A 21,935-nucleotide genomic window follows, 5' to 3' on the forward strand; every position below is an offset into this window, starting at 1 on the left:
AAATTACAGTCGCTATTTACTCACTTAATTCACCAAAACATGAACACGGTTTATATCGGAAACGTACTCTTTTTCACTTGGATTATTTTATATTTGTATCACAATCAAACGTTCTTTCCAATGATCGAATACTCATGTTCGACAATAATCTTGCAAATCTATGTTGTCTTATATTGATCTTTTTCTGCTATGTTGTGTTCTGTCTTGAATATAATAAATTATATCTGAAAGTGATAGTAAGGAAGGTACCAACCCCTAACTGGTGTACATTTTAATCGAGTCCTGATTATAAAATTTACTATTAAAAAAAAACTTTTGTTCAACTTACGATTAACCTAATTTTTAATTTAAAATATGACGCCATTATTCCTTGAAGGAAATCCCTAAAAACATAGGCTGAATAAGCAAAATAAACACACAAATTTCATAATGAAGGAGGTAAATAAATTAGTCATTTATCAGATGTTTGATAAACTGTGAGGTTTGTTGTCATCATCAGAAGCACATTCGTTTATAATGATTTGATGTATTTCGTTCGCCGTTTCCCCGTAATCTTGTTGTACCTTTACTATTTTTACATTGTAGATAGATGATAGTTTACGATACAAATCCAGAGACCTAAAACAAATAGAGATGCATATTTTAGATTTATGACACTTATCACCCAACACCCAATTGCATACTAACATAGCAATTGGGTTATTGGGGTAACACCCCTCCCGCCTAAGATATTGACACACTTTCAAGCGTACTTGCAATTGTACTATTTAGTACCTATTACTTCCAAGCGATAGGTACTTAAGTTTATAAGGTAGGTAGTTTGTCTACGAGTTTAAAACAAAAACTGATCAACTAAAAAAGTTCTGATTTATATTTCGAACTTATTGTAAGTAATGGCTATGGCTATACCACTGAAAGTAGTTTGCTGTATTTTATTTTAGTTTCTAAGCCAGTAAATTTGTTCCTCACCTAGGTTTCCAGTTGTTGTGACTCCTCTTAATGAACGGTCGCTGGTCCAGTTGGTCCGGATGGTCCAGGTAGATGATGAGGTCTGGCTGCAGCAGCTCCGTCGGCCACCTGTAGATGGGGGTCGTCACCCGGGGAAGTCGTCCGTACTGGAACGACTGGATCAACGCGAACGTTAACTGGTCCAGCCAGAAACTATGGAAATAAACAAAAATCATCCATCCTAGCTGTATTAGTATGCTCTAAAAGCCATATGTTAAAAGAAAAGGTTGGAAAAGCTAGGTGAGATAAAAGTCTGCCAATACATTCTCTTGACCACTCTCTATCGCAGGGCTCTGACATGCCTCACTAGCCATTAACCTAATATTGCTTTATACAGATTGGTGCTATTCCATGTAGTCCAGCAATACTCGTGAGTGCGGGCTTTTGATTCAACTTTGGCTCAGAATTCCTTACTTTCAAGGGCCGTCGGATCGGTGGGATAGACTAGCAGCCACGAGTATTAAAATACTGAATCTACTTTTAAAATGTTTTGGCAGAGGCAGTAGGAAGTGAACCTCCATGACTACGGCTAGCTCTCCGTAGGCAACGCCACTAAAGAAGGGTGGACTAAGAACATCACAGACCTACGCTTGCTGGACGGCTAGCTAATATTAATAATTATTTTGCTCAAAGTTTCTCCGACTCTCACAGCAGCACACGTTATGCGCACTCTCAATGTGAGTTGGAAATCCAGCCTTGATGTTTTATACCCTGCTTGGGAACAATCACTACCTAGTGGTCATAAACACCGGTTCAGTCACATGATTGAGCCATGTGCTACACCCCTATCTATAAAGAAAAGTAAAAAAAAACTGTAAAATATTGTAGATAGCCTATAATTTTGTTTTGTCAGACACATTGTTTTTGTATTATAATTGTTGTATATTTAAGTTAGTTATATTGACATGAGTTACTTTGTAAAACAGTTCTTGTACTGAAAGACGCTCGTAAATAAAGGCATTTTTATTTATTTATTTATAGATTCTTTTGTGTTATTCCACATGGCGCGTTGAAAGTCTTACCCATTGAGGACGACGGGAGTGACCTTTGTCTGTCTGGTGACATCCAAGGAAGTTGCGTACAACGACAGGATGTAGTACGCCCTTCTCAGCAAGGATCCTGACGGGAGTGTGTACATGAAGTCCCTGAGGCAAGGAGCAGGATGCTTCACAAACACACCTCCAAGCATCTTGGACAGCCTGAACGATATCGCCTCTCTACCTACGACAGATGCATTTACTTGGACCTATGATGTGATACAGCAAAAGGAATTCAAATTACCTAATTAATGAGTAAATATTTTATCTGTATCTCAAGCTGATGTTCCAATTCATTAAACTCATTTGCTTTTCAGAATAAAAAACAAACCGAACCTAATTAGTAAGATTTATAACATGTCAATTCAAGTTGCCTACGTGTGAGATTTCATGGTAGCTACATACAAGGTATCGTAAGAGCATTTGAATGTTTTCCACACTAAACTCCTCAATTGTACCAACAGTAAAGTGGTAGTGTGTTTATAAAGGTCAATTGCAATCACAAAAGCAATATTTTACAAGAGCACCGCCCAATATCCATGCATAACCTTTTGAGGGATCTTTTCACTCCAACTTGCTTCTATTGTATTCCGTGTGATCTAGTTTGTACGTATTTAGAATCATAATTTATTACCCAGAATACAATATTGATAGTCAATTCCTAAATTGTGAACTATAAACATAAAGTTAAGTAAATTATCAGATTTTTTGTGTTGTGCAACACGTATGGAATTAACATCATAATGGTACTGTACTAAATGTGTGAAAAAAATGTTATACAGATGTACATGTATCTAATTTGTTTTCAGAGACCGACGTAAAGTTTTGTAATTAAAAGAATTTCTGTTGCCTTAAATTACTTATAGTCCCCACAATATATTTAATAAAAACAAACATACATATTCTTAAAACTTACAACATTAGAATAATTACTACACGTTCGAAGAATGAAATATTAAAACTGTATCGTCAGAGATAGAAATCGAAGAAAAGGTTTGACATAACCTGAAAATAGTGTAAACTAACAAAAACTTAAAAGCTTGAGATATCATGTAAGCTCGTCTTTACAGAAGGCCAAATGTGTTGGATTGAAAACAATGTTAACACCCAGAATGACGGCGGCGTTGGCTGTTGGATTTGGGATAAGCAAACAATCAATCACGACTGAGGCGTCGCCCATAGTGTAAACTAGGTCCGACCTGCACTTGGTCATCCCGATCAGCTGTTAAAGTAGCACATATTATATTATGGTTCCGATTAGGTTGTAATCATAAAGATATAATTTATTGTTACTAGTGTACCAGTTGCTCGAATTCGAGCAATTGCGAAGCATTACAGGCGTTATTTTAAAATAATTCCCGATGACTTTATAAGAGTCAATTCAAAGATTATGGAAATACTCAAGATGTAGACAACAGTTAGATATAGTTAAAAGTTTTTTGTAAATATCTTATCTTTTTTTCAAAAGCTGATCTAGTGTTTTAGTGTTTTCTACAAATGCTTCCCACTCATAGCCGCATTAGGTTGTCTATAATAACGATTATAAATTAAAAAAAAACGTTATTTCTATTTCTTCTACTGTACTTGGTTGTGTTCTATGACTTTCCTGTTTCCATTGTTTGCAAATTGGCTCTTTCAATTATTGCTCAAGAAATGTAGCACAGTGTTAATATTCAGTTTTATTTTTAGTATATCAAACTGTCCATAATTTCTCGCTTTTTCCATTGCAATTTTAAAAATGACACCAACCAAGTATCGTCTACTACAGATGCAATACGCCAAAGAATATCGTCTACGTACAATCTCCAAGAAGTGGTAAAAAAGGCAGAAACCAACCCATACAATAGATATAAGTTAACTCAATAAGAAATAATTTTAAGAGTTACTGTGATATTAGGATTTTCCACTGATTTGGTAAAATAACATTATATTGCAAAACATAGCACGATTCAGAAGAAAATCGATTTTAAAATAAGCAAAAACCATTGCAAATACTTCATTTTGACAAATTTAGTAAATCAAAATTTAAATATTAACAGCTGTTTCATTAAAAAGTAGTGTAAATGTATGCATATGGTCGTGATGTAAACAAATCTGAAGAGGGGACTTTAAAGGCCTCTGGGGCAGAGCCCCATGGGAATTTACCTTGTTTCTCTTTTGAAGGCTCATCTACAGACAAAGACCTTTCTTTAGAGACCCCTACCAAGTTTCTACGCCCAGCCCTTCTCTGAAATTAGCTGTGATAAAAACCCGTTTTTCTTCCATAAGAATAACATGGGATGGGAATTTAAAGGCCACTGGGGCAGAGCCCCAAGGGAATTTACCACGTTTCTCTTTTGATGGCTCATCTACAGACCAAGACCTTTTTTTAGAGACCCCTACCAAGTTTCTACGCCCAGCCGTTCTCTCAAATTAGCTGTCACAAAGAAAAACAGTTTCAAATTAATATATAGATTTGGTCACTGACAGGAGTTCGGCATATTAATTGTTGATTAAAACTGCATAATTTTGTAATCTATATAAATAAAATTAGAGTTTTGTCTGTACATTGCTCAGAATTATATACTTTTAGGTTATTTTTACGTTTTATACATTAAAGAAGCAGAAACGAGTCTTATCTCAATTTCTGTCTGTCTGTCTGTCCCTTTGTCTGTAACACTCAAGATGGAATTTTACGCAATCTTCTTCGTGAAAACCAGAGTACCTATCAAGATCCAAGCCATTTTAATGTATTCACTGGATTGGCGAGAGTGTCTTTAGTGATTTAAATATAGCCTCACTACTTTGTAAATAAAATTACGGACGTTCAAAAATGCAGTTTTGTGCGATTTTTGTCAAATTTTCGTTCAATTTTTATCACATAATCGTCTATGAAATAGCGAACAGCTGTTCGGATCAAGATTATTTTTTCTAGCTGTCAATGACATGTTTACAAATGTTGTTTACAAATACCGCAACTATTTCGAATCACGTTTTGAAAGCAAATCCCAACCAAGTGAGATTAAAAACGTTTTTCTTACATAACGGATTTAATTAATCGCAAGTGCAATAATATAGTCTAATAGTGTAACCGTAAATGAAATTAAATAACTAGACATCGTCCAAATCGGAATCAGAAATTCTTTGAGTATAAAATGTTTCTTGAGTTTTGACAACCAGAAAGAAGAAGACCTTGAATCAGTGTTGTATAGGGCTGTGACACTGAAATGATCGTCGCCAATAGCTTACAAAAAAGGTTTCCACTCATTGACGGCGCTTCAATGGCGGTTGTGTAAAGTGTAAAGTAAAAAATCACAACTGCAGTGGGTGATTGTAACAGAGGTTTAACAGAGGAAGTTCTAAACTCGCTTTTCCAATGTGTCACTTTCTGTTTCTACTCACCGTGTGATGCAATCGCTGGACCATACAGCCAATAGGCCCATAGCTCATACCTTGGGTACGTAAGCCTACATATTTATTCATAACAACCTTTTTGACGACGATCCTTGATACCGGTACTTTTCCATAGAATACATGGCCTACCTACTTAAAAAATAAAATTACAAATGACCAAAACCCCAACATTGTCTGATTTTCGTCACATTTCCTTCTAATGTTAATAGATATACTAATCATTGTTTAGAGAATGCGTAATCTATTAAATAACAAAAAAGTTGTTTGGGTAAGGATGCTTTTTTTTCAAACTGACACCGATAAGTTTACGCTATAACTTTTTACGAGAAAATCCAAAAGCAAGAGATCAATAACCTCGGGACTAGATATTAATGTATTTAATTGGTCCGATTTACTATAGTTCTTAGGTAGGTTCTTACGTAGGTACTGGTTCTTTTCCTTAGAACCGGTAGTTTACAAATTTGATATCGTTGGTGTTGCACCTTATTTATTAGAGCCGTCCGTATTCAATTTAAGTGATGTCTTAACTCTGTATAAGTTTTGCTTTTTCTGTCTGGATTCCAAATCTTAGCTTACCCGGTATGCTAAGAAAATGATAACCTATTTGAGTAAAACATTTGTTGGGCAAACCATCATGAATTGTTTACGCCTTTATATTGTTTATGTATCAATAGTTCGTGGCCTTTGTTGGATTGTTGTATTGTGTTGTTTTGTTGTATGTTGGTAACGCATTAATGTCCTTATTTCTCAGTGTTTCACGGAATGGACAAGAGCACCTTTGATACTGAAAATGTCAACCGGAATAAAGTGTTAAATGGTGAGGTTGAGGTAGTACTTTAAATGCGTTTAAGTTAACCGATGTGGAAAGTAACTTTCAATTATAGGCCTACTTTAGGGCTACGCTTCATGGATCTATAAAAGATTTTTTAGTTTAATCATTGGACATATGGACCAACACGATCCGGGTGACATTTAATTGCGAAGCATTTATTTTGGCTTGAACTGTCAGATACTGTATTTGCGAAGGTTTATAATATAATAGTTTTGCCAGCATATCTTCAAATATGCAAACTAATTGCTGTTCTTAATCTTAATATAAGAAGGTTTCAACTGACTACTATAAGATCCCCGTGCGTAGAACGGGCACAACAGCTAGTCTTACTATATTTGTGGGTATTAAATTGAAAAGAAAAATGCTTAGGTGCTGTAAATAGTACATATTTAATTGTAAGTAGGATAGTGAAATTTGTATTTTTCTAAGCCTTTACAAATATTTCTTTACTATTTTTTTGAAAATTCTGTAGTTTTTGCAGCTATTGTTAAGAAAATGGACATCTTTCAAGATTGGTACATAATAATTAAATTTGCTTTGCTAAAAATAAAATAATAAAACACTTAGAGAAATTAAAAAAAGACCCCCTTCTAACCCCCCCACATGCCCCCCTTCTAAGAAGAGGCCTTCTTTTAAGAAGAAGGTTGGTCGGTCTTATAAAATATATCAATAATATCATTACATTTACAGCACATGGGTTACTTTAGTAGCAGGAGGTTGATATAGCAGTCAGTACAGTTTACACGGCTATGTAAATTGTATTGATTGGTCAAATGTAACTACATCCGTAGTCGTAATATCTCTGCTAAATATTTTCTGCATAATTAATGTCAGTAACCTTTACTCACTTGTGCGGTTGTTTCCTTCTATTACAATGAAAGGATTTTTGCGTTCAGTTTCCGGTTCCTGTATCGAGGAGGACCAGTATTGTTCAAACGTTGTAATAATTTCCTTGGCAAAAGGATGCTGTAACAAAAGTATAAAAAAACATGAGTTGCGCCAATATTTGTAAGGTTAGAGTTTAAAGATGACAGTAGTTGAATACAGTCAATCGTTGGAGAAAACTTTATCCTTTAATTACTGGTTGCATATTTACAATATTTAGTAGTGCCATATGATTACCTAAAATGCCACATAAGTTACAAAAATTGGAAACATACGAGTTTCAAAAGTTTTTGATAATATAATCAATATATGCATATCATAGTGTTAAAATACAAAGTAATTATTGTAATTAAATATCATTATTTTGATTTAACATGAATTCGTTTTCAGTTGCGATATGAAAGGTGGAACGTTTAGAATATATACTTAACTAAAAACAATATGAGAACTCACCACACTAGTTTTGAAGTATCGAAGCACTGGCATCAGCCCAGTAAACAAGGATAACACGTCTGTTACTTCCTCATACTCTAAACAAATTCAATAATAAATTAATGATTTACTCTGAACTATATTAATCTTTTTATATTATGTTGGTTTTGATAGATGTTAAACTAAAATGAGTAAAGTAAAATAAAATGTCTACCGAATGAAAAACATACTGTGGGATGAGCCATGTAATAAAATATAGGATTGACATAATATGACACTATAACAATAAGTGTGGACAGAGCTGACTTATTTCCCTTCAGATAAGGTATTAGAAGTATAAGAGTGTGGTACCTTGCTCGACGATATGACGAGTGCCCGATAGACGGTCCTGGACATGTTTGAACACATTGGTGGTAGTTTCGCGGTCGCTGTCCGTCACCTCCTCTATCACGATGGGGTAGAACGCCTGCAGAGATTTGTACATCTCCAGCGTGCTGACCACAAGTCACAACAAACAGTGTTAAACGACCAATTCTAATATATAATTTGTTTAATGTTAAATCTGATCGTGTTTGGCTGTGTACTTGTCTACTAGCCTTTTAAACACACATAAAGCCTACAGCACTCTTATAATGTAAATGCACTACATCACTTATGTTAACTACATTTTAAATATGTTCCGTTGTTTAAATTATAACTTTAGTTAAACGCAATGGTTAAGCATTAAAACAGTCGAATAGTGGTTTAAATTTGTAGTAATTATCATTACTATAGTTTAAAGTATCGGCTACAATGCTGTATTTAAAACTGAATAAGTGTAGAATGAGGTGAGGCAATGCCGCACTAGAAAAACAGGCCATGCTGTAGAACCCATGACGTCACACTAGTGGATAGATTCACTACCATATTCCATATGTTTTAGGTAAATAAGCTGGCTATTTTAATGGTTTTAATGGTAAGATTTTAGTACAACTATCCACCACTGTGACGTAGATTTGCGCTGCCCGTGCTGCAACATGGCCTGTTTTTCTAGTGGGGCATAGGGTGAGGTGTATTGCGTTACTGGTTAAGATTCGCTGCTTCTTTAGAAATGACCGGTAACTACTCCAATGTCAATGGAGTCCATTATTTCACTACGTTGTCTTACAGTAATACCTTGTAGAAACACTAGTAGATGCTTTGTTGTCAGTCGGGTTGTCCGAGAGAAGGTAAACGCTGATGTCCGGGGGAAGCAGTTCATCTGGCATACGGAACTGGTCAGATGTGACGTCATACACTTGTTCAGACCGTGCAACTTGGGCGAGAGAGAACGTCACCTGATCATGCCAGTACCTGCGACAAGTAAACTTATATGAACCAGGAAGGCGCACAAGGTCTAGAGGTAGTCTAGTGTATATTTGTGTGGTTGCTTAGTATTTTAATTTTAAATGATTCTAAGTCCTGCACGTAAATGTGTATAAGACAATAAAAGGAATATTTTATTTGATTTAACACTGTAGACTATAAAAAGCTCTGGGTATAGCGCATATCTTCTGCTAAACATACGAGTACTTACCATAAACATGTACACATGGACACATGGATGGATGATACACATGGAATCTAAGAAGTATAGTAGGGTATCTAACAATCCAAGATAACCGAGAGCTATCAATTAAAAATATTGAAAAATGTTGATATTACGATATTTTCTTTCGCTTATTATAATTTATAATAGTTAGACTATAAAATGTTTTAACCCATTGTTTACTGAGAGTCTGAACATGCAGTTGTTCCCATTTAGTACAACAGACTGATCATGTAGATTTTTACATACATATAGAAATTTCATAACATGCATCGTCTACAATTAAGCACCAATTTTGAAAATGCAGTGTAGCCATTTATAGAACGAAAGTCTAAGCATACAGTGGTTTACCAATCCAATATGAAAGTGCGAGTATTTAAGGTAGGTTGCGTTTACATTGGAGGCACGCTTGGGCAAGTAAAATAGTGGCGTACGCTTGGCCAAGCTTGCCCTTTGAAACAAATTGTAGCAGATCACTGGAAACCGGTGGCGACTTGTCCAGTCATGGTTACAGTGCTCGTCACTAGCAAGCGCACGCTGGAACAAGCTTGCGCCTCTCAAATCACGAAACAAATAAATTTGTTTTTGAAGCTTACCCATTGAGAACGACGCCTTTGTTGGTGCTGAGATGTGCTTTGACGCTGTGAGACACGGCGTACAGTGAGAGTATGTAGAAGGCGCGACGCAGGACACTCGCCTTGGGCAACACGTCCATGTACTTGACCAGACAAGACGCCGGGTGCACCATGTATCTGGCGTTCATCTTGCGAGCCAACCCCTTACCGACGTTCTCCCTATCTGTACAAACACGGTGGAGTTATTGTCAAATCTAGAATGATGATCAGTTAGTGAATATGAGACATCTTGGCCACTAATAACAAGTGGAAATTGAAAAGTAAAATTTGCGTACAATGAATTTAATAACAATGGCTAATGCTTAGATTAGTGAAAACATATTAGCGCCCACATTTACTAAAAGCCCCACAAAAGGGCGTGTCGTTTTGAAAATATAAATATAGAAAAAGAAACATAGTTAATTGTGATATATATTAATGAGATTGGGAATATTACAACTATATACCACAAAGAAGTTGATTTGTGCGTCGCTTTGGGTGACAAAGTGCAAAACTTTCTCACAGATTGTCCACTACAGTTGTGTTTATTCCGAAGCTACCATCTTTTTAGAAACAATAGCAACTTTCACTTATTACAAACCGACTTTCAGAGTTCAGAACAGAATTACGAACTGAAGTTTGCAACTTGAGTTCTAGGGTATATATAATTAGTTAGTACAAGATAGTTAAACTCATTAAAGCTAGGCGCCCACCGGGCAACCAAGCGGGTGACGCGACGCGACGCGGCACGGCGCGACGCGGAGAAAAACTTCCGTCCGCTTCTCCAGGGTTCGCGCCCACCAAGCAATTCTAGCAGAAGCGCGGGGCAGCGCGGAGAATTATTCTTTTGGAGGGGATGCACAGTGCACTTCGATTCGGACCCGAACACTCCCGAAGGGCTCGCGATACTTTCCGAAAACACCCGAATGAGCGGCAGACGAGGGGCAGACGCCGTTTCCGTACCTCTACCCCGCGCCCACCAGGCAACTCAACGGAGGCGCGGCAACACGAGAGGAAGAAATTCTCCACCGAATTCTCACTGCCGGATTCGAGAAGAAGTTTTTTTCCGCGCCGCGTTGCGCCACCCACTGTGTTGCTAGATGGGCGTCAGTCCATAAGATAACATGGCACGGATACGTGGCAACTTTTTTTCACGGCGCCGGCGTCGCGCCGCGCCGCGTCACCCGCTGAGTTGCCCGGTGGGCGCCTAGCTTAAATCGTCTGAGAGTGCACTTAGGTAATGTGACAATGCTTACTGTTCACTCACTGGTGAGGTCGTTGCCCTCTAGGACGATGAAGGGTTTCCTCGAGGCGCCCCCGGGGATGGGCTTGGTCAGGTTGAATATGCATTCCTTTTGGAAAGTCTCCAGGATGCGTTGAGCAAGAACATTCTGTTGGGACAACATTAATAAGTAGCAGGTAGAACGATCTGTAAATGAGATGCACTGCTACGTACAGGGTGTTTAAGTAACCCAAATAATTACAACTACCATCAGACGCAACAATAAAACCAGTTCATATGATGGCATCCCTGCTTTCTTTACTTCGTAATATGTTATTTTGTATGCTAAAATAGAGCATGCGTGTGAGCTTGTTCTGTCGTTAAACAGTGTCATAGGGTAGGCCTACTTGTAATTTGGGTTGAGTGAAAAAAAATATATAACTCCCTCCATATAATAACATTATATTCAACACTACAATTTACAAAAAAAACACGAATTCTATAATGATAGAAGACATATAATTGAAGTCACTTTTATTAATACTTATACTTAATATTTCTTATGCTATAAACTTCTTGGGAGAAAAGAACGAGTTTAAGCCGATCAATATGCCACTTTTTAGATTATTGGTTTACGCAATATTATTTCTCATGCTATAAACATATAATTCCACCATATATAGCTCGTTTCTGATATTTGCTAAGAAGTTCATAAAGGGGTTGAACCTACCGAATTATTCCTGAAGAAGTTTAAGACTCCTTGAAGTCCAGTGAATAGTTGAAGTCTCACCTCCGTGTCCTCGTCAACATCTGTCATATAGTTAAAATCAGTAGTAAACCTTACAAAACAGTATTATAAAGTTGGAACAAATAATTAGAAGTCACGTATGCTTTAGGTTAATAAGGTTAACACATACTAAAGAGAGTCAGACAGCTATTGTATTCTTAACCTTTGTCTTGCTTTTCCCTTTATTTTAGCAAAATAATGATCAAATACCGGTAGCCATTAAAATTATGTTGTATAGAACTTTTTAATTCAAAATGCAAATCCAATCAATGTGTTCCTAAACCGAACGTTCATTTTTGGTAAATTATATTTAAAGATTTATTGACAAAATAGTGTGTTATGTTTCACATCTATTGGCCTACCTCGCGAGTCCAGTGTTCGTTTGTGAGAGAGTATTCTGACGACGTGGTTGTGAATCACTTCAGGTCTGACGTTTCTGTCCAGGATCATTATAGGATATCTTGTCTGTAGCCTGCGATACATTTCCAGCGATCTGCAATAGAGGTATGTTGGCTTATTGTAGAATTTATGTAACACTACGTGTATGTGACAGGTTCTAGAATTCAAACCGATTCCTCAATAAAAATATTCCCTCCACAGCGAACCTGCAGACTAAGTGGATTTCCATTTGCCTGAGTTGATTTTCAATTAAACCTATTTTAATAACGTTAGGTTTAACGAGTACCTACATTTGCTGCTACAGGGAAATTAATAAAGTGTGTTTTTTAGTAAAACATTAATAGATTACTATAATATAAATAAAGTTTTCCAAGTTTGATCAAAATACAGGATGGTCATAGATTATTGTACACAAATTAAGATTAAATAAAAGAAACAACCAAGCAACTTTGAGAAACATATGAATTGTTTCATTAATGTCAATCCAACCCAAAGCTAAAGTAATGATGCACATAATTAAAGTCACTAGGAAAATAATCAGATGAGCTGGTATTTAAAGTAAAATCGTAATTATTAACACATTACCTTTAAGTTTAGTTCAAAACATTATCCCTACAAAGCTGTCTATCAACAGAAAAAGTCGTTACTCCTTTTTGATCCTTCTACATGTTCTTCAGGTATATTTAGGTCAAATATATTGCTAATTACATGATTAAGTGCCCATATGTTTCGTTCTGATATTGCGTTATTTTCACTGTAAAACTTAGTCTACATCTATTTCCAAACTTTTACTACCAACTTATTTGTGTAATAAAAATAGAATACAAAAAGTGCTTTATTCAAATAATTATTTATTATTTACTCTGTTACGACTGTAATAACCTCAAATGTCTGGTATTTTACCGAGTTCTTAAATGTTAATAAACTATATGTACATTTTAAATCCAATGAGTTTGCAATAAAAAAGCATATTCGTCGTTCTGTAGAAAAAAAACTATATAAGTTGTAGTGTATTAATTTATTCAAATCATACAGGTTTTAATTAACTGAAAATTGTGTAAATACCTGCTTCGTGGTTATCCTGATAGTTGCTAGTGCCGCAACTGGTTTAGAATTCTACTAAGTCATCTTCGGAAACTGCAGTATGGCCGACGGAAGGACAGATACCGAAGATGACTTAGTAGAAAGTCGAACCTAGTTGCGACACTAGCAACAATCAGGATTATCACGAAGCAGGTATTTCCACCATTGTCATATATTCAACGTAATCCAGAGGCTAACATCAAAATTGAGATAACCAATTGATTGTTGAGTTTTTTTGCCTGATACTAGAAGGACCCTAAATTCTGTAAGACGTTTACCTGTTCTGATGCGGGGTTGTGACACGGGGGATGAAAGCGTTGCCACGGTAACGCAGGTTGGATGACAAGTAGAAGGTGATATCAGGTCTGAGCAGGTCAGGAGGCCAACTGAAGAGGTCTGACGTCGCCGCGGGTAGCTCCGGGTAGATCTTCTCTAGAGCAAAAACCACCTGGTCCAGCCAACACCTTTACGGTTCAAACATTGTGTTACATTAGGAGGAAATAGTTCCAGTGACAGAGAAGTGTAGAAGTTTTGAATTTTAATGACGCACACACCAAATACAGGTAGTGAATACTGTTTTTAGGGTATGCTGTCTCAGGGGTTTTTACTGACTTTGTTTGTTAAAATAATTATATATTTTTTAATAAGTAAGTATAACTCCAGACCAGCTAAAAGGATGACTGTTTATGTAATGAGTTGAAAGTTTAACTTTAAAAGCGATTTTGTACCTGAAAATCTATCGTATGAGGCTGGATGAATTTGCCAAAATTTGAGATTTTCGATGTAGTATTAAGTTATTGAGGCAGAATAAATCCTTGCAATATCAAAATCTATCTACTTATTAAAAAAAAATATCCTACTTAAGTAAAAGTTTCGAAGTTTAGTGGCCTCAAAAAACAATAATTGTTATAATGTAATACAGACCCATTAGCTACTACAGGGTGTCCGGCGGCGAGCTGCACTCGTACGTTGAAGTCTGTGGCGTAGAGTGAGAGAACGAAGTATGCGCGCCGCAGGAAGCTGCCAGAGGGGAGCTCAACCAGGTGGCGGATCAGGCAGGGTGCGGGGTTGTTGAAGTAACGACCATTGAACATGCGGGCAAGAGCAACTCCAACCTTGTCTCGACCTGCCCGAGAACATTAGCGAAGTCATCTACATGTACAGTACAGTATACAGACATTAATATACAAAACTGAGACATCCTCAATGAGGTGGCAGGGTGCGGGGTTGTTGAAGTAACGACCATTGAACATGCGGGCAAGAGCAACTCCAACCTTGTCTCGACCTGCCCGAGAACATGAGCGAAGTCATCTACATGTACAGTACAGTATACAGACATAAATATACAAAACTGAGACATCCTCAATGAGGTGGCAGGGTGCGGGGTTGTTGAAGTAACGACCATTGAACATGCGGGCAAGAGCAACTCCAACCTTGTCTCGACCTGCCCGAGAACATGAGCGAAGTCATCTACATGTACAGTACAGTATACAGACATAAATATACAAAACTGAGACATCCTCAATGAGGTGGCAGGGTGCGGGGTTGTTGAAGTAACGACCATTGAACATGCGGGCAAGAGCAACTCCAACCTTGTCTCAACCTGTCCGAGAACATGAGCGAAGTCATCTACATGTACATTACAGTATACAGACATAAATATACAAAACTGAGACATCCTCAATGAGGTGGCAGGGTGCGGGGTTGTTGAAGTAACGACCATTGAACATGCGGGCAAGAGCAACTCCAACCTTGTCTCAACCTGTCCGAGAACATGAGCGAAGTCATCTACATGTACAGTACAGTATACAGACATAAATATACAAAACTGAGACATCCTCAATGAGGTGGCAGGGTGCGGGGTTGTTGAAGTAACGACCATTGAACATGCGGGCAAGAGCAACTCCAACCTTGTCTCAACCTGTCCGAGAACATGAGCGAAGTCATCTACATGTACAGTACAGTATACAGACATAAATATACAAAACTGAGACATCATCAATGAGGTGGCAGGGTGCGGGGTTGTTGAAGTAACGACCATTGAACATGCGGGCAAGAGCAACTCCAACCTTGTCTCAACCTGTCCGAGAACATGAGCGAAGTCATCTACATGTACATTACAGTATACAGACATAAATATACAAAACTGAGACATCCTCAATGAGGTGGCAGGGTGCGGGGTTGTTGAAGTAACGACCATTGAACATGCGGGCAAGAGCAACTCCAACCTTGTCTCAACCTGTCCGAGAACATGAGCGAAGTCATCTACATGTACATTACAGTATACAGACATAAATATACAGAACTGGGACATCCTCAATGAGGTGGCAGGGTGCGGGTCAAATGTGAAATACTGGCTGTTGTTAATCACCAACCAGTGCATTACAACAATAAAAAAAAATCAATAGAGTTCTGTTAGTTAATCCCTTTATTCTGACGACTTAAGTTCAGACGTAATTTTTTTACGTAAGTACGAAGCTAGCATGAAATCAAGAATATCTTCCACATATACGGCGAGTAAAAGAACATTGTCCGAGGACAAGGTGAAATCGTTAACATTTCCGCGGTCGTATGGACATCATCATCGTCTCCCGCGATCACGGCAAACCGCGTATATCACCCATGGTCGTGGCGAGATTTCGACCGCGAATCTTCGCAGATGCTTCCTGTTTTCGCAAAACAAAACTATAACTCGCACCACTCATGATTATCGTCTGCGCAGTCACGGTGGATTCGTGAACATCCTCCGCGATCGTGATGATCAAATATTACAAATATTCTCTTATTCCAAATTAACACTAATCCGAACAGGGCTTTATCGTTATTAAATCTAAATATGCTGGACTCTATTTTACCTATTTCTATACGTATTCACATGGTACTTATTTCTAAAAGTATTCAATACGGCTCAGTTCTCTATGATACAATATGATAATGAAACACTTTTTTACATTTTTTATAAGATAAAAGATTAAGTAAGTAACACCAAGGGTTTAAAATGTGATATTGTACAAGTTACTTTATAAATATGAGATTTTTTTAGCAAAATAGCTAATTATCTACACCACACACTGTCTCAACCAGTGATAATTCAGGAAAAGTAGATAAATATTACAAACACAGAAAGATGTTGTATGTGTTATGTACCCTTGTCTTCATAAAATTATCTACAGGCACATTTAACTTGTTTATCAGTCCCTAAAACACGACAAGAATGACGCATGGGCAAGATTGGGTTTACTTTTACACAGCCTTGATCCTTTTTGTGTGGAATAAAGATCAAAATGAATTTTTTTTAATGCTATAGTGAATATAAGACAAGCGACTTAACAATAACAGTGTACTGTAATTGAGGCACGTATAAGCTAAATTTGAATTGATAAACTAAACAACTTTTTGTATGCACTATTTAAATTTAATTTCACATAATTAACTATAGTTGGTTGGCTCTTCAAAAATTAATTGGACACCACTTTCCTTGAGACTTCCACAATTTGAAAGATTTAAGAGATGAAACTATTTAGCTGGATTGTCGGTCACAGTGCTGACATAATAGATCATTTACAAGCAATACTGAGAGGCTGTGATATCCAAAGTATGCAATATATGAGTAGGGTTGGCAGGTCGGCATGTTATATAAAGCGTTATTGTCCCTACGTCAGGTGACCGATGACGTAATTGTCGTAGCCAGTTCTTGCTATTGGCTGGTCGGGTTACAGATTACGTCACCCGGTCGGTGGCTTTGTTCTCAGGTGATTTCAGATTGTCACTATTCTCTCTGCATGCGAAATAACGCTGCAACGGGGTAGTGATCGATTGGATAGGTTGCATAATTAAATCGGTCTATGTGCATAAATTAATTTAAAAAATTTTTTAAATATATGAAAAATATGACCGTGAGGATAAATAAATAATTTTACAAATTACAAAATATGTTGTATAGGTAGTCTTAATAATTTTTTTTATTTATTGGATTATACTACAGTAAACACCATTATTCATGTATACAATAACATATTGTACTAAAAATCCGGAGTTTGAATATTTTGATGCACAGCTTAAAACATAAGTATGTTGTTGGATATATTTTTACCACTTCCATAAATAATTGATGTATCACTCGGGGCAATTGGGATGTATGAACTAACTAAATATGCTACATGGATTTGTGAACGAAGGACATGTTGTGAATTATTTATCCGATACAGTGGATGAATGAAGTGACAGCGGTCGCTAAGGTCATGCAAATAGAGAGGTAATTTGGGGCACCAGGGGAGCTCAAAACCACATTGCTATTGGTTCTGATATGGGCCAACATGGCGTCGTATTACAGAGTCATGACACTCACTTGGCCGGTTGTTGCCCTCTATGACGATGTAAGGTCTCCTGGACAAGTCGTTGTGGTCGGGCACCACGGGCTCTGTAGTAAAGAAGCATTCCCTCTCGAACGTGGTCAAGATAGTTTTGGCTAGAGGGTCCTTAAATCAGTACCAGTCAAATTACTTAGATACTTACAAATACATGTTTTACACATTTTATTGCGAATAAAGAATTGACTTGAAAAATAAATAACGGAAAATACCTCGTAGACGAAGTATCATCTCCTACTGGGTCGGTACAAATTATGTCTAATACATAAAATACATTGGAGTGATTCAAAATTGAACAAGTCAGATACATATGTAATATGTGCTGTGGGATATATAAGTACGCAATTTAATTACTTCAATTAATGAAATACTTTTAGAATTGTTAAATGGTTTAAATTTGATAATAGTATATTCATGAGAAAGTCAATATAATAAATTGGTGAGTCGGTGGCTCAGTTGGTAGCGTCACGGACTTCAGGCCCAAGGCAGCCTTCTTCAAGGCCCGGACACCGAACAGACAAAACTATAGGTATTGGTCTCCTGAAAATCCGCATTGGGCTCAAGAATACCATACTAAAAATCCCCAAAAAGTCAATGTTTGGGCAGGCATTGTCGGGACCAAATTAATAGGGCCATTCGTGATCGAAGGAAATCTAAACGGAAACCGTTATCAGGAGTTACTGCGAGAGTCGATAGTACCTGCCATTGCCCATGAGTTTCCTCCGGAAGACGAAGAAAATGTTGTCAACGAGAACATTTGGTTTCAGCAAGATGGCGCACCACCTCACTATAACGCTGAAGTCCGAAATTACTTGGACGAAGTTTTTCCAGATCGCTGGATAGGGAGGCGGGGAGCTATTGAATGGCCTGCCAGATCACCCGACTTGACGCCATTAGACTACTTTTTATGGGGCCACCTAAAAAGTAGAGTATTTGTAAACCGCCCAGAAAACATCCAAGACCTCACAGCAAGAATAATAATGGAAGCACGATCTATTAATGAAGAAACGCTGTCCAGGGTGGTAAATGAATTTTACAATCGGTTGGGGCTCTGTCAAGTTTCTCTTGGGCATCAGTTTGAGCATTTGTGAATATTAACAAGTACGTAAAGATGATTATTGCAATTACATTTACTATATAGTTTAGGAATTCTATTAATTTTGATGGCAATTGTGTTTTTGTTGTTATAAGGGTTGTAGTTTTATTGTAATTATTTGGTATTCTATTTTATTGTATTATTTGGTATTCTAATTGTATTGGTAATCAATTTTTACACTATCAAACATTAGAGTATAAAGGAAAAAAAGGTGTTCCAGACTTAATTCACCCGTTCAACCCTAAGTACATTTTAAACCGCCATATTAGACAGGATGCAAAAAAATTTTTTCAGACACATCGTTAAATTTGTCTTCCAAATACCTTTAAAATAAGGGGTCACAAGATGGGGGTTGCCATTTTGAAATTTTTAGTTACCCCCCACCCCCACCTTACCCTTAAGGGGATTTTTTTTTCAAAATTATGAAAAAGTGCCAAACATTTGTTTTTACTCAGTCCCGCAAATTAATTCCTTCTATCTACAAAGAGTAAAAAAGATAAGAAATGTGTGCCATACCTAATTTACCCGTTCAACCCTAAGTGCATTTTAAACCGCCATCTTGGATAGGGTGCTCGAAAAAGTTTTTAGACACATCTTTGGATTTGTCTTCCAATGACCTTTAAAATGAGGGGTCACAAGATGGGGGTTGTCATTTGAAAATTTTTAGTTACCCCCCACCCCCTTGCCCTTTAGGGAATTTTTATTTTCAAAATTTGTAAAAAGTGCCTAACATTTGTTATTAATCAGTCCCGCAAATTGATATCTTCAATCAACTATAGAAAAAAAGATAAAAAATGTGTGCCAGACTTAATTTACACTATGTATAAATAAAAATGAACTATCAGATCAATTAGTTCACAGGAAAGCGTTACAAATCAGGCTATAGGTTGGTTAAACTAGTCTGGTTTGAAACTAGGATAATCAATTATAATTCAAATAATTGAGAGGTAACGTCAAATACAACATTGTTTAGTTTACCACTCATAAGAGAGTACGACTATTTTTCTGTTAAGGTAAAGTTAGGTTAAAAGGAGTAGGCCTATATTATGTTAAAGAAACACGTTAAATTGATTATAGGACTGCATAATAATGTACTGAATAAAAAAAAATCGTGAAAGATTTAAATGCCTGAATATACGTGGATAGCTTCAATCGTATCTTGATGGAATGTATTTTTAATCAAAATCAAATATAAGCTAGTAATAAAGTGAGTATGTAAGTTTATCAGATAAACGAAACAAACACAATGCATCTCAAAACACAGTTATTTATATATTTAATACGCTACATGAAAAGTTTGTTCCTGATAAGCCTTTTTTAGACTCACTCCCCATTGTAGCTGTTTGAAAAAATATATGATGGTCATCACCTTCAAATTTAAAGACTAGTGGGTCGTTTCTGGACCCAGTTGTAATTATCATTGGGCTAATTACGAGTATTAATAGTGCTGTCTAACAAAATGTTTAGTAAAAAGGCAGAGTTTGGACTGTTCCATAAAAAATGTAAATATAAAGGTGTTATAACACAGACAAACTTTATGTCTGTGAAAGTGGGATATTTCGAGTTTTACTATTAAATACTTACTGAATTATTTCTGAAATATTCTAACACTGAAGGCAGCCCTTTGAAAAGTTCTAAGATCTCTGACAGGTCTTCCTGGCCTGAAATCATTTTTGAGATAAGTATTTTAATTTGTATGGATGAGTACCTTATACTTTGTATGAATGGGTAACTAAAAAAACTAAACACTTAACACTGAGTTAATATTGAGTTTTTAATTGCTAACCTGATACGTGCTGACGTTCATACTAATGATTAGATGTAATAATATCAAATAATTATTTATTACTTACAAGTATACTTACAATTTCGGATAATTAACTTTACAAATTATAATAACCTAAAATTTGTGAATTTAAAGATAATTACAACTTTGATAAGAAATATCTCGTTAGTATAGTGCAACTAGACCTAAAACTCAACATTCAAAATGAAAGCTAATTTTTGACTTCATACTTTTCAATATAGTCCCCGTATTGTATGGTAAAAAGTTACACCATTTCGAGGGTCGGGTATTTGGTTGGAAGGGGGTTATAAGTTCAAAAGGTGGTCATATTTTTGTTTATAGCAGATAACAAATTATTTATATAAAAAATGATAAAGATAGAGCTACAAAACTTGAAACAAAGTCACTGGACATACAATCATTTTTTTTATTATCCAGTGATACACTGCTACCTCAGGGAGACGGCTGCTACGAGAAGAAAATCTTTTAAGGTAAGTATAGGTTAATATGCACTTTAAACTAAAGGTCTTTTTTGGTTAAATACAATGCGGTAAACCCGAACCTCCCGACCTCAAACGAATAACCTATACAAAAAGAGAAGTGTACAAAGATTCAAAATTACAAATTCAAGAAAACTTTCAACGGCTATTTTTTTTAAATATTAACTGCCACTGGAATTTAAAAAAAGCTTTAATAATCCATAATGTCCTTTTTTAAGATTTTGTTACTCCGTAACCATTCACTTTAACAAGATAATGAAGAGGATCATTCGTGTTTTGAATTGACCGTAGATGATTTTTTGAAGATGACTATAATATTGAAAAGTTTAGAGTCAAAAGTTAGCTTTTACTTTTGATCTTGAGTTTAGGCCGTTTTTATTTTTTGAATTTCACAGTATTAATTGACATATTTATATATTTTTTGGTAATGTTTATTCACCTCAACGAGTACTATGCCTATTATCACATTAAATGATGACTCAGTAAATACTTTACCTACAGCCTGGTTGAGCAGTAGCCCTGACAGTGTCAATAGCAGCACACTTGGCCTCATGTCCACTCTCCCGTTATCACCAACTAACTGATAACAAGCACTGTAATGGTCCCTCCTCCACCGGAGTTTAACTCTATTGTTATATCAAGAGACTTCCCCAAAATAAACTTTCCGTGATTCTATACGAGATAACTTTAACGCGAGTTTAAGTATCGGTACCCAATTTTTACCTGTAATAGTGTTACCTAACGATGTTATCATTTTTAATGTAAAAAATAAGTATAATTGAGAACAATGTTTTTGAAGAGCTACTCTTTCAGTAATAATAATTGGTGATTGCATATATTTTGCATTGTACATTATAGGCTAAATATGTTGGATCTAAATATTTAAGATAATATCGGTATAAAGTCCATAGGGAAAATCCCTGG

The 21,935-nt window shown here is 36.4% G+C and overlaps 1 protein-coding gene across 1 annotated transcript; it reads right to left on the minus strand.

The window, feature by feature from the left end:
- Positions 1–340: 340 nt before the first annotated feature.
- LOC128982921 (uncharacterized) lies at positions 341–21,639 on the minus strand. Its single transcript, XM_054401993.1, has 16 exons — positions 21,507–21,639; positions 20,310–20,386; positions 17,608–17,737; positions 14,184–14,385; positions 13,538–13,723; positions 12,140–12,270; positions 11,721–11,800; positions 11,036–11,159; positions 9,751–9,952; positions 8,743–8,919; positions 7,939–8,081; positions 7,609–7,685; positions 7,119–7,236; positions 2,031–2,229; positions 970–1,161; positions 341–618 (listed from the first exon to the last, which is right to left on the minus strand). The coding sequence occupies exons 1-16, from the start codon at positions 21,562–21,564 to the stop codon at positions 459–461; spliced, it is 2,256 nt and encodes a 751-aa protein (XP_054257968.1). The 5' UTR covers positions 21,565–21,639; the 3' UTR covers positions 341–458.
- Positions 21,640–21,935: the final 296 nt, after the last annotated feature.

This window comes from Macrosteles quadrilineatus, unplaced genomic scaffold, assembly GCF_028750875.1.
Source record: "Macrosteles quadrilineatus isolate MER2022 unplaced genomic scaffold, UCM_ALF_1.0 Scaffold_1__1_contigs__length_201487025, whole genome shotgun sequence".
Lineage (NCBI taxonomy): Eukaryota > Metazoa > Arthropoda > Insecta > Hemiptera > Cicadellidae > Macrosteles > Macrosteles quadrilineatus.